The sequence below is a fragment of the Kogia breviceps genome, chromosome 7, assembly GCF_026419965.1.
Source record: "Kogia breviceps isolate mKogBre1 chromosome 7, mKogBre1 haplotype 1, whole genome shotgun sequence".
Lineage (NCBI taxonomy): Eukaryota > Metazoa > Chordata > Mammalia > Artiodactyla > Physeteridae > Kogia > Kogia breviceps.
In genome coordinates, this window is record NC_081316.1 from 61,626,000 (window position 1) to 61,640,070 (window position 14,071).

The 14,071-nt window shown below is 50.4% G+C and overlaps 1 protein-coding gene across 9 annotated transcripts in view; it reads left to right on the forward strand.

Annotated features, from left to right (window-relative positions):
* The window catches only part of TENM4 (teneurin transmembrane protein 4), a 748,739-nt gene that overhangs the window by 360,100 nt on the left and 374,568 nt on the right, over positions 1–14,071 (forward strand). For all 9 annotated transcript variants that reach the window (XM_067038410.1, XM_067038412.1, XM_067038413.1 and 6 more), the window contains one exon: positions 1,300–1,569. In XM_067038410.1, the coding sequence (XP_066894511.1) occupies positions 1,300–1,569 (270 nt within the window). The remainder of the gene's footprint in view (positions 1–1,299; positions 1,570–14,071) is intronic.

Consider the following 14,071-nt stretch of genomic DNA (forward strand, 5'->3'; position numbering starts at 1 on the left):
GCCTCTTCTCTCTTCTTACTCTACTCTTCCGGTTTACTTTCATCCCCAAACCTCTCCTCTGAGCTCCCACCCTTATATCCCGCCCTCTGCCTCTGTGACCCCAGGACACTCTCCGCGGATCCCCCCGCTTTGGGCTTTAGCCCTTCATCATGGCCTGGGCTGTGTGTCCCTCACTTGACTGGGAGCTCTTTGAGGTCACACCAGGCCCTACTCGTTGCTGTACGTCAGTACCCGAGGGCAGCTTGGATTGGGTTAAATATGGTCCTGCCTGGTTGTAAGTCCATTTCCTAGATCGGTGGTGTAACTGGAATATGATCCTTAGTGCCTTCATCTACCAGTCTTCCTCATCCCCCAAAACACTCATGGGAGTGTTAAAAATATGGAAGTAGCTGTCCCTGAGTAAACACTGAGTAATGTGGAGGCTGTTTCCCATGGAAGTCAGTATCCCCTTTGTCCCTCAAACGCTGATCCCTGAGTGAACTCCCCTCACCCATGTCTTCCTGGCCTCTTTCGTGGGCACAGCCAGGCCTTCCCGGGTCCTCAAGAGACCCGTCAGCGGCCCAGCCTCGGCTGTGTGCTTGGCTCCCTGGGTTAACCCAGAGGCTGCTGGTTCCTGTCACAGCCCACCTGGCGTGAGGAAACAGAAGGCAGAGCCGACCTCCTTGTGCAAGGCCCACTTTTCTCAGCCAGTCACCATCTTCTTCACTTTCCTGCTCCAGGCTTTCCTGACCTGGCTGGAAAGGAACATCTGGTCCCAGGGAACCACTGACATTTCATGGACCAGGCTTCTGCCCTGCTCAGGACCCTCCTTGCTGGCAGGCCCTCCCTGGGCTGGAAGAGGAGAGCTGAAGCTCTCCGTCCAATTTAGCAGACATGTACTGAGCCCCTACTGTGTACCGGGTTGCCTTCTAGGCCCAGGGATCTAGGAATGAACGGGACACAGTCCCTGCCCCCGTGGAGCCATCTCGAGCAGAGGACCCAGGCTCTTAACGCACTTCTGCTCTGCAGGATGACCAGGGCCGAGGACTCTCAGAGGCAGCTCGGAGGAAGAAGCAGGGACTCCCACACAGGGTGTAGGATGAGGGGAGGCTTCTCAGACGAGGGGCCATTTGTATTGGGCCCTCCATGAAGGGGTGGAGGGTTCGGGCTGGTGGAGAGGGTGCAGAGGAAAGACCCAGGCATCGATCATCACAGTGAGCTCAAAGGACGAGAGTGAGTCCTAGGGTAGGGGCCGGGCTTCTGGTGGGGAGATCCCCCCCCCCTCACGCCCTGACCCCACTCCCCTGCCTTCCCTCCTAGGCACCAACTTCACCCTGCGTGAGCTGGGCCTGGGGGAGGTGACGCCCCCGCACGGGACCCTGTACCGGACGGACATCGGCCTCCCCCACTGTGGCTACTCCATGGGGGCCAGCTCCGAGGCCGACCTGGAGGCCGACCCTGTGCTGTCCCCCGAGCACCCCGTGCAGCTGTGGGGCCGCAGTACACGGTCGGGGCGCAGCTCCTGCCTGTCCAGCCGGGCCAACTCCAACCTCACGCTCACCGACACGGAGCACGAGAACGCGGAGAGCGGTGAGTGGCCCGCTTGGCCTGTGCCGGGCGCCTGGGTTATGGGGCCGGGGTTTTTACCACAGTATTGATCTTCTCTGCTCTATCCCTTGGGGCTCCGATGAAGTTGGTGGAAAATTGCTTTGCTCTCCGTCGTCAAAAGGCAGAGGCTCTCGCAGGGTCGCGTGAAACCCCCTCCCGTGGGTGACAGGCCGGAGACGGGTTGCCGCACTTTCATTCCAGATGAGAGGGGTGCCGAAGGGTCAGGGTTCCTGCTTACAAGGTGCCTGTGCGGGTGGGAGCAGACGGGCCGGGGGAGAGTGGAAGCCCATCCCCTGCAGCCCATCCTCTCCGGCGGTCGCCGTGCCTGGTCCTGCAGAACTCTGCTCGCGCAGCCTCCAGCCTCCAGGTGCCCAACCACCCCGGGCGCCCGCCACGTGTGCTGCCCCACCCCAGGGTCTTACGCTGATCAGAGGATAGCTTTCACACGAAAACTGTCACGCTGGAGTAACTTAAAACTCATGTTTTTACCCCAGCTTTCCCATGGTCTCATCTGCAGACTGGAGGAAGTGCTGTCTCTGGACTCTATTCCACTCTCATCTCTGTAGCTCTCTTCCAAGGCCGGAGAGATGCTGTGGGAGAAAAAGAGGACAAGTTATTCACACATCTCCTTTTTTGTGGGGAAGGAAAGGGAGCCGCGCTCCAGGATATTCCTCTTCATTCTCGGACCTTGCTGGCAGATCTCTGAGGGGCCCTGAGATAGATGCAGCCCTGCAGTGGGCCACCCGCGGAGGGAATTTCCCTTTCTGTGGCACCTTGTGCCACAGTCTCTGGGCAGCTTGTGGATGAGGTCCACATGGAGGAAGGAGGATCCTGCTGGAGTCTGGCAGCAAAGACTTAGGGAGGGTGGCAGAGACCAGGACAGCCCCTCTGCCCGGGGGGAGGGCTTTGCTTCCCAGAGGTCCAGTGAGGGGGTCTGCTGGCGCTGCCACACCAGAGGTGGGAAGGGGGCGTGGGGATGGCAATCTGAACGAGAACTGGAAGAACCAAGCCAGGTACCAGTGCCCCCTACTGGTTTCCAGCTCTAAATGCAGGATCCTTTGATTCCTCCCCAGGATGTGGGGGGAATTGGAGAAGTGGTTTGGGGGTGGCTGGGGTGCGTGTGTGGAGACACCAGGTCAGAGGTGAAGGCTTAGGTGGGTCAGTCGCTGGAAAGGATGCTCCAGTGGGTTATGCACGACACAATCCCAGATTTGGAATCAGGCAGGAGACTAGGTAAGGTCAGTGTCAGGTGGAGAAATCCATCTCCTAAAAAAGTCAGGTGCAGCAGAATCGCAACTGTTTGTTCCACCAGTGCTGCTAGAGAACTCAGAGTTTTTCCTAGGGACGCACCTGTCTGAAGGGTGAAGGAGCAGCAGGTCCCAAATACCAGCTTGGCAGTGTCACCCTCCCCTGACACTCCACCAGCCCTGGGAGGGGGTCAATGACTTCAGCAGCTGAAGGGGTTCCCCCCTGTGCAGTGAGGAGCCAGCCACACTCCCTCATCCACCTTCCCACCTAGGCCCAAGCCCAGCCAGCAGCCCCCTTCTCTCTTCTGCACTACACACTGAATTTGATGTGTGAGGCCTGTGCAGAGAAAATGGTGTCTAACTGGGAGGCAGGAAGCCTCAGTGCCGTCACTGACCTGGGGTGTAGCATTGGATACGTTAGATCCTTTCTCTAGACCTCAGTTTCCTCGTCTGTAAAGTAAGTAGTTTTAATGAAATCAGCATTCCTTGTATTCTGAGAATGTTAATAGTTCTTAGATTGAAGAGGGGTGGAGGGGAGTGCTCTGTGGTCAAATAATGTAGGAAACACTGAGTTAAAGGAATTTAAACCAGTTTCCTTAGTGCAGGACTTCTCAGAGCCTTTAATACGTTAATATGCGTGATAACAGAGATATTAGCAAGGAGGGTTATATGCAGCATCCCCCAAATTGATCTGAGAATAAAAAACCCTTTATTCTCAGAGCATGCTACGGGACCAGTGTTCCAGTGAACACTTCTGGAGAATAAGCGAGCTGAATCACCTGTAGGCCCTTCTAGATCTAGGATTCTGTGATTTGAAGTCCTTACATTAAGGTGAACGTGCACAAGAGGAACATGATAGTAATAACAACAATACTAGTTAATACCTGCTACTGATTATTAGACCCCCATGCCCAGTGCTAAGTGCTTAGCTGTATGATCTCATTTACTCCCTCTACAACACCTTGAGATAGGTTGTATTACCCTCACTGTACAGGATAAGGAATCTGTAGCCCAGAGAGGTTAAGAAACCTGTGTAGGTCACATAGCTGGCAAGATGAGATTTGAACTCAGGCCTGTGTGATTCTAAAACCTTTACCCTTGTGTCCCTAATCATAGTGAATTTCCTCTGCAGCAAAGTACTTGGCTTGTTTGTTCGTTTGTAGAAGCCGTGGTGACAAATTTTTCCATAAAATCATGATAGAGTGAGGCACGCACCACCCACTTTATTGTATAGTCCCTGAGAGCTGAATTAAGCCTCTGTTGGGTGATAACGACATAGTCAGCGAGCCTGAAGAGCTTGAGGCTCTGATAACAGGGACAGGGAGATGGTTGCCTGCTTCCCTGGCCATACCACCCTCTCCTTCTGGTCATGCATTTCGGCATTGGGCCATAGCACTCTAAGTCTCACTGTGCTCATGGCAGATGGGCAGGCGAAGGATCTAACAAAGAGCTCCTCCCTGGCCGCCTCATCCCTTCCAGGCCTGGACTTCCAAACTCAGACATCCTGCACCTGTCCACTTGCTTCAGGCTGGAAAATTATATTAGTGGCTTTGCTATACTGGAGTCTAAATAATGACAGTAACTCATCCTGGCAGTGAAGGAGCCATAGGGATGGCTCCCCTTTATCCACTGAAGGAGGTTGACAGCTTTGTTGTCAACCAGAACTTACAGCTGAGGACTGGGGCCTCAGAGGTGAAGGGTGTGCGGCGGCCGTGTACCTAGCTGAGCTGGAGCCAGGCTCTATGCAGAAGTCTCCGTTCTTTCCCGGCTTCCCCCCTGTCCTTCCTGCCCCTTCTGCTCTCACATCTTTCTCCCCTGCCCTCGTCTCTTTCTCTCACATTCATCCCCCTGAGCCCATTTCTCTCTTTTATCTGTGATGAGGACTCTGATCTTACCATCAGAACAGGGCTTAACTCCACTGGACATATCAGCCAACACATCGTGTTACGGCCACTTTCAGGAGCAGGGGGAGGCCATGCTGAGGACCTATCGTGTCAGGCTGCTGCACAAGGGCCATTGCCTTCAACCCTCATGACAGCACCGTGGCACTCCCATTTCCCAGATGGGAAAACTGAGGCTCCCAAAAGGTCAACTGACTTGCCAGAGATTGTACAGCCAGTCATTCAGCAGGTCGGCAAAGCTGGGATTTGAGCTCAGGTCTCTCTGATGCTATAGTTTGAGCCCTCTGCCTACCTCTTTTGGAATCAGCAGTTGAGGACACCAGAGCATGACCCCCAGCAACTTCCAACCTCAGGAACATCGACTCTGCCTCCACATCCGGCCTTGCATTAGTCAATAGTAATTGTCAACAGTATTGATAGTGGTGGAGGCTTTTGCTGAGGTCATGGTGAAGCTGCATGCAGCTGCCATCAATAATAACTTTTTATGGGGTCCATTAAAGCCAATTTCTGCCCCCGAAGGTTAATGTCAGCAGCTTTTATGTCACTGCTTAATATCCAAAATAAATACAGAATTGACTGGGTAATGTAAACACAAATCTTCCCCCTCAGGGGCGTCAGGCGGAGCCGGCCCTCAGGCCTCTCCTGCTGAGTGGAGCCACGGCAAGGAGGGGCTGGCATCATGCCAGGCGCACACTTGGCTTCCTATAAGTGTTTTTTAGAAAGCAGAGGTTGCAATGTGAACTCCATTTCCAACCACGGGGTCAGGTGGACACAGTGTCTGTTTTGTAGATTCGTTCTGTGATTTGTTCTGTAGCTATGCTGAGCTCCTTCCGTGGACCAGGCATCGTTCTAGAATCAAGAATCTAGATGAATAGCAGGGGAGGTGGAGCTATGACGACCTTGCAGCCCTATCTGTGGTGGAGGTTTAGCAGGCAGTGTGGCAGGCTGGAAAGAACTGGTTCCAGATCTAGTGAGGAGACTTGGGTCTCAGATCCTGGACCATGTCCCAGTTCTGAAACCTTGAGCAAGTCACCTCACCTCTCTATGCCACAATTTCCTCATTTCTAAAACAGGGTGCACGTGGTTACCCAGGGCTGGGAGAAGGGAAATGGGGAGTTTGTGTTTAATGGGTACCAAGTATCAGTTTGGGCTGATGGAAAAGTTCTGGAGATGGATAGCAGTGATAATTGCACAATAATGTGAATGTACTTAATGCCATTGAATCCTGCACTTAAAAATGGTTAAGAGGGTTTTAGCTATTAATATCATTTAAAGAGCTGTGGGATGACAATAGAAGGAGCCCGTTCGTTTTGCCCTGAGGGTACAAAGGCTTATTCCTTCCTTCCACTCACACTGTGCACCAGAGTTTGAAGGCCAGCAGAGCAGGATTGCACTGCGCCCTGAGGGATCTGAGAGAGGCATTCCCAGCCTAGAGGCAGGTTGCTGGAGCCAAGGTTTGGAGGCATAAAGAGGTGTGGTGGGTCTGGGGAATAGTGAGAGTTTACTCCAATCACTAATCCCAGAGGCAGATTGAGAAATTCACTTAGAAAAGAAACAATGAAACAATCACAGTTACACCCAAATTATCAAGCAGCCTGGGTATCAAAAGGGAAATTACTGGTTAACCTAATTAGGCAGCCAAATTGTTTATTGAGAGTCTGTAGATTAGGTGAGCATCTTCAAGCACAGTGAGAAAGAAGCTCATTACCGATTTAACTCCATTTATCCTCTCCCCTCCTTGGCCCCATGCTCAGTAGATTTCGTTTTAAAAATCTGTAAGAAAAGCTCTCATTAATTCCCTAAGCGGCCAGAGTACTGTAGCTACTCAGCCGTTAGACCCAAGGCCCACTTCTCTAGGACAGGAAGCTGGGTTCGTTCAGCTGGGGTAGGGATTATACCCCTGTATTTGACTACGCTTCTGCCCCATAAGCAGGCTCACACTCCCTCCCATCCTGCAGAAGTTCCTGATGTTTTCAGGGAATTAGAGTCTCTTAGTGGACAGAGTTATCCACATAATGAGGACTGTAAGCCCCCAAGTTCCAAAAAGGATTGAGGAGGGCCTAGTGCAGTCAGAGCATCTGAGAATCTGGGAGCTAGAAGGAACCTTAGCGATAACAAACACATTGATTCTTAACCTGGCCCCATTTCCTAGTTTTCTTAGTCAAGAAAACTACGATTTAGAGAGGTTAGGTGACTTGCTAACGGTGGCACAGCTGGTAAATGGCAGAGCCAGGGTTTGAATCCAGATCTGCCTCACTCCACTGCCTGTTATCTGCCTGGACCACTGCACTCTGCAGTTTGTTCTGTTTCATAGAAACATGTTTTCATTAGCTCAATGCCAGTAAAATATACACAACCTGAGAGATGATCCTTGCTGTATCCAGAAGGTAAACTTCTTTGTCACTGTTAGAAACTGCCGGAAAAGAAATTGAATCCATAACCTGTTAGAGCTACTCAGGACCCTAGAGATTATACCAGGTCACTCTCTAATTGTGACATGCTGGAGAAAAGACATTTAAAGTAGACATTGTAGAGGTTTAAGAGAAAAAGTCCAACCAGTAGGTTTCTGAGAAGGTTTTATGGAAGAAGTGCTGGTCCCTGGGCTTTGAGGGATGGGAGGGATTCTACCAGGTAAGGAGGGGGAAGAAAGGGCATTCTCTGTAGATGAAGGCATGGAGGAGGACAAATGTCAGGTGTGTCCCATGAGGCTGGAACCTCGGGTGTGAGTGGGGATATGGGAGCAGAGTGTGCTGGGAGGGAAAGTTGGAGAGTTAGGCAGATCCTCTGTCATTTAACAGCTGTTTGTTGAGCACCTACTGTTTTAGGTATTGGGGTTCCAGCCTGATCCAGACAGACAAAACTGCCCACTCATCAGTGGGGAGACTGATCAACAAGTTTAAAAACTACATTATATAGGATGTTTCAAGATGTTAAGTGTTACAGGAGAGGGGATAGGGAATGCCAGGGTGGGACCGGGGGTGCAGCCAGAGGAGGCTTCACTGAGAAGTGAGGTACGCGAGGGAGCCGGTGGTGAGGAAGTCCGGAGGAAAAGCCATCCCGGCAGAGGGAAGGGCGGGTTCAAGGGCCTTGGGGCAGCAGGGTGTCTGGATAGTTCCAAAACATCAGGGAGGCCAGTGTGGCTGCAGTGGGGAGGAGATCAGAGAGGGCATGTGGGGTAGGGCCCACGTGCAGGCCATTGCAGGGAGAATCACAGGAGGCTCTGGGCTGGGGACTGACAGGGTCTGACTGATACTTGGACAGGGTCATTCTGGAAGCAGCAGTGTTGAACTCCAGCGGGCTGTGTCTGAGTAGGAGGCTACCGCAGTAATTCAGGAAAGGGGGTGGGCGCTCAGGCCAGGACCAGTGCATGGAGATGGGGAGGATGGGATCTGTACCTGGGGAGGGGAACCAGCTGCCCTTCCCTGCTCCACCCCAGGGCCTCGTGAGCAGTGAGGAAGACGACAGTATTCTTAGGTTCTGTGACCAAAATGGGGAGGGGGCTCACACCTGATCCTTCTCGTGGCCTCACAGCTCCTTCAGCCCAGCTGCAGAGTCCTTTAGCATTGGCCTGTCCCATGCCACTCCCCACTTTCTCTCTCAAAGCTCATGGCCTTGGTCACGAACCCACCCCTTGTCCGTTCCTCACACCATATACTCCCTCCAAACAGCTGCTGATCACCTGGATCTCCGACCTTGTTGCCCGACTCCCGCTCCCAGCCTTGTCATGCTGCCCCCAGGAGACTCTCGGTCCCATCTCTTTTGTTATTATCTTGGCTTCTCTGTGTCCGTAATTCCAACCCTTCCGTCTGCTCAGCTGCCTCAGACTGCCTTGGTGAAGTCTGACCTGGGGCCTCCTCTCCATAGCACCACCTCTGCTGGAATTGCTGTGATCTGGGAGCTGATATCTGACAGCCACTAATATTGTTGTTCTTGTGAGTTCCTCGTAAGAAGACTTTAAATACATCCCAAATACACTCCCCACTGGTGCGCACTGCAGCACTCCCTGGTGGGCAGTACGTGCTAATACAAGCACACCCTCCTTCTGAACTGGGAGGAGGGAAAAACAGACCCGGAAAGCTAAGCTAAATTAAGATAGATTGCATTTGTGAAACTAGGTTAGGACCCGCTGTGTGTGCTGAGAGGTACAGTGATCTAGAGTTTTGCTTTTAATTTGAGCCAACATGGCTTTCAGTTCCAGTGGAAGCGATGATGTGTACAATGACAAACTTCCTACCAAAAGACATTTGCAAGGCATTATTTCCTATTGTAAGCTCAGCTTTGTCCAGAGAGAGTGGCTCTTGGCCGGTTTCAACTTCATATAATCCAGGATGACTTCAGGGAAGAAAGAGAGTAACCGATGGGGAGGAAGGAGCTTCCTGCCCACAGGAGCCTAGTTCCAGTGCTGGGGTGTGTGGAACCCAGGGATGAATCTTGTTTCAGTGTTAAGCTCTGTCACCAGACCCAGTGTGACCTTGAGCAAGTTACTTCTGCTCTCTAGACATCAGTTTCCCCCTGAGCCAAATGGGATCATTGGACTCTCAGGCAGGCAGCAAGATAACTGGGAACAGCGTGGGCTTGGAGTCACACTCAGAATCCCAGCTCAGCCACTCAGGAATTGGGTGATGTGGTGAGAATGACGGAATTTCACTGAGCCTCAGTTCCTTCATCTGCAACATGGGAATGAATACATGCCTTCCTCCTAAAGTTGTAAGGAGCACAAAAGGCAAGCGTGCACGTGAAAGATACAGGGCTTCCTTTTCCCAACTGTGGACCGTAACTGATCCTGAAATCAGTGCTGTGTTTCAGCACCATCATTTAAAATGATGGTAATAAATGGATGGGAGGGGAGCAGAATAGAATAGAGTACATCAAACATAGTGAAGTCAGTGTTATTTTGTGAATTTTTATTTTAGCTATACTTTACACACAGCAGCTGTACTGGGTCGCCACTCACAATGTATTTCTTACTATGCAATTCAGTTAAAAAAAATAATAAGTTGGAAAGATGGTACTTGGCACATAGCAGGACCTGATGAATGCGAATTCCTTTCCTTCAGGGACCCCTCAGCTTGAAGATTCCATGATTCATGCTGTCATAGTGTTGTCTAAAAACTATTGGCTTAGTAGTTCTAGGGCCCCCTTATGGAGAATGAGTGCATTTCTGGGCAGGGCCTCATGATGCAGTGAAAAGAAGCTGGGCTCCTGGATCAGGTGGACTTGCCCAAGGTCACACAGCTTATATAATGACAGAGCTGGAATCCCTGGGCTGTAGGACCTGGCCATCTCTCCCCTTCCCTCCCACAGCTTCTTCCTATGTAAATGGCAGTTGGGGTAACTGATAAGCCCTTGAGTAGCCACAGGCAGCAGAAAAAGCACCCCAAACAGGATGAGCTGACAGGAGGATACAGGGGCCTTAATCTGGGTTCACGTAACCAGCTGAATCTCTCCATCAGCACAAAGGCAACTGGAGAGGAACCCAGGGCAAACACCCACGAGCACCACATGCAGCCAGCGTGTCGAGATGACTTCAGCTTCCCCCAGCCCATGGATCCTTGCCACAAATTTAATTTCACACTAATCAACCCAGGCAGACTGACCACAATATAGAAATGACTTTCTTTCCTTTAACTTTGGACTGGAGGTAAACATGTGAAGCAAAGTGTGAGGAAGGGCTCCTGGGGGTTCATATGGGCTTGATACATGAAGCATAGCGGGCAGAGAGTGACAAGTATTACCCACAGGATCCCCGGAACCTCACAAAAGACCGCTTTAGGGAAGAGATCTCAGAGAAGCCCAGACCCTCCCCCAGACTCTTCCCAAAGCTACAGGCCCAACTTCCTCTGATGATGGGGGGCAGCAGTGGTGAAGAAAAGGAGCATTAAACTAGCCTCAGGTCCGACTCCTGGCTGTATAGACTGTGTAGGAATTAGCAAGAAGTTTGTCATGGCTGAGCCTATGGGAATTAAGAGTTGAGGTCTGAGAGGAAAGCTGGGTTCCAGCTTCAGCCTTTCCCGTGAAGGTCATAAGAAACCCCCCAAAAAGGTTTATAAGCAGGGAGTGGTCAAAGGTGGCAGGTCCTTTCCCTGATTCAGATGAGGACATCAGCCCATGAGATAGAGGGTTTTTCCCCCCATTTTATGGACGATGAATGGATGGAATTGTGTCCCTCCCTAAATTTTTATGTTGAAGCTCTCACCCCTAATATGATGCCATTTGGAAATGGGGCCTTTGGGAGATATTTAAGCTTATTAGGTAAGGTTATCAGGATGGGGTTCCCCTCCTGATGGAATTAGTGCCTTAGGAAGAGGAAGAGAGAGATTGCTTTCTCCAGGCACACACTGAGGGAAATCCATATGTGAACACAGCAAGAAGGCAGCGGTCTGCAAGCCAGGAAGAGAGTCCTCACCAGAACCTGACCATGCTGGCATCCTCCAGAACAGTGTGAAATACATTTCTGCCATTTAGGCCACCTGGTCTGGGTTCCCCAGGCTGACTAAGGCCCCCAAAGCTTAAGTCAGTTGCCAGCCAGGAGATCACAAAGCTGATACGTAACACAGGGCAATTCGAATCCAAAGGTCTTACCCCTGACCACATTGCCTCATGGAAACAGGAATGCAAAAATTTGAGTGAATGACAACCAATGCTTTTGTGGTTTAAAAGGTGCCAAAATCCCCTCCAAAAAAACCGCAACTTACACTTATAAGCACAGACTCTGGAGCCTTATTAACTGTGTTACCTTGTGTTACACAAGGCAAGTTTCTAAATCTCTCCGTGCCTCAGTGTCCTCACCTATAAAATGGGGATAATTCTACTGACTGCCTCATTGCATGGTTATGAATTAAATGAGCTCAGAGAGTTACAGCACCTAGGATAGTGCCTGGCGCCTAGGTAGTGCTATATAAGCATATAGTGTTGTTATTATCAATTGTGCAGCATTTTGTGAATCACAAAGTGTTTTCACTATTTGTTTAACATTTGCAACGACCTTTGAGCTAGACAGAGGTCTCATCATCATTTGAAGGTGCTCTGAGATCACACAGCTGGAAAGTGGCAGAGATGGGATTCAACCCCAGGTCTCTCTGACCCCCCACACACGCACTGCTGTTCACAACTACAGGCAGACCTCAGAGATGCTGCGGGTTTGGTTCCAGACCACAGAAATAAGAGAGTATTGCAATAAAGCAAGTCACACAAATTTTTTTTTGGTTTTCCAGTGCATATAGAAGTTATGTTCACACTATACTGTCATCTATTAAGTGTGCAATAGTATTATGTCTAAAAAAATTATATACCTACCTTAAATAAAAAATACTTTATGGCTAAAAAATGCTAACCATTATCTGACAACGCAGGGTTGCCACAAACCTGCCACAACTTTAAAAAAATGAAATATCTGGGAAGCGCAATAAAATGGGGTATGCCTGAATATATGGCAGCTGGTCAAAGCCGACTCCCCAGTTGCCAAGCTGGCTGCCCAGTTACCAAGGTCAAGCGTGAAAAGACTCCAGCAGGCCTGATTTTCCTCAGACCAGTTTCTCCCAGTCGGCTCTGTGAGAAGGCTCTCAGACCAGGCTCTCTGTTCTGGAAGAAACTTTCCTTCAGAGAAATAGCCAAACCCTTTATATTCAAGACACCAAAGAGGACTTTTCTTTCCACTACCGCTCAGCAACCTGGCTCCTAAATGAGCATGCTGCTCTTCGCGTTGTAGGACCTTAACTATGAAACAAATTGCTCTCCTGAATGTGCCCCCAAGAAGGAAATAATCCTGTGGAACAAACCTAATTCAAAAGTGCGGTGTAAACACATTACAAACAATTGTAAACACTTGTTGACCGTTCCAGCTGCTGTGTGTATGGCAGAGAGGAGAGAGGAGCCGTCGTGGGTGTGAAGCGGCCTGTGAAAAGGCAGAGGAGGCTCTGCAAACGGGAACCAAATGGCTAAGTCAGAAGGTAGCATGTGACAAGCGAGGCTCCTTGGGCATCTCCCGCCCTGCGGCCTCACGTGGTTGGAAAAGGAGAGAAGCGGCTTAGGCCCAAAGGATTTACCCCGCTTTCTACCTGCATCCACCACTTTCAATAATTTCTCACCTCAGCACTAGAGTTAGTGCTAAAAGATGCGTTTTAGTTGGAGAAAGTATCGTGTCATGTTTTTCCCCAACTAGATCTAACAAGCTCTTCAAGTGTCTACTCTGGCATTTGGCTGTTATTCTTCACACTTAGGAAGTATGTCAGAGCTCATGACACCATGAATACCTGGCATTTCATGACTTATCACATCTCCACCTTGGTCCAGGGCACCTGAGCCCCCATCCTGTCTTTGAACCCTGACAGTGGACCTTCGAACTTGAAGCCTGTGTCAAGGGCTCTGTGAGTCACTGGAAGGACTCACAGGGCTCAGCACATAGTGGGACTCACGGCTAATATTTATTATAGCAAAAGGATAAATAGCAAACCAGCAAAGGGGAAAGATGCACAGGGCGAAATCCAGGGGAAACCAGGTGCAAGTGCTAAGCGTTGTCTCTTAGCAGAGTCCCTCTGGATGTGCTTGATTCCTCCAGCAACGAGCTATGATGACAAAAGTGCTGTCCAGCAGGGAAGCTCAGGAGCGACCCCTTGGCCAAAGATTTTTATCGGGGGCTGGTCACACAGGCACCCTCTGCCTAGCACAGGCCAAAATGCCAGCCTCTCAAAGGGGAGCAGGTATTTAGCATAAGCCCTCATTATTTGTCCACACAGTCTAGGCACAGTAAGCCACCCTGCTCATTTAGAGAAGGTTCTATATCAGGTAAGGAACTGTTTACCAGCCAAGTTTCCAGATGCCAGCCAGGAGCCAACCTTGCAAGCCCACCTTTCTAAGGATCTTAGGCTGCTGTGTTGACTCTTCTCTGCACAAGCCTCTGGTCCTCCCCTCCTGTTCACTAGTGAGTAATCCTAGCCGCTCACCCAGCGTGTACCTCTCAGGTCAGCTGTGTAGACCTTTCTCCATGCTTCGTCTTTCAGGCATTAACAGTGATTGTAAACTTTATTGAGAAAGAAAAAAATTAAGAAATTGCTTAATACAGAAAGCTCACTACTGGTGCTGGTAATGAAAGGGAAGAGAAAATAAAATGATGGATCTTAGGAAAAAGAAAAACATGTTACATGATCTCACAGCGGGACAGTGCTACTTGGTCTACGGTGGTATTGACGGTTTGAGGTTGGGGGGAGGGAAGTTGTGAGGCTCAGTGACTGAACAGGTGCCATGGACACGTGTGCATCCTTTCAGTAGCACGTGGCAGGCAGTGTGTTAGCGCTGCACGAATGCTGAGGTGAAGCAGGCATGGTCTCCGGCCCCAGG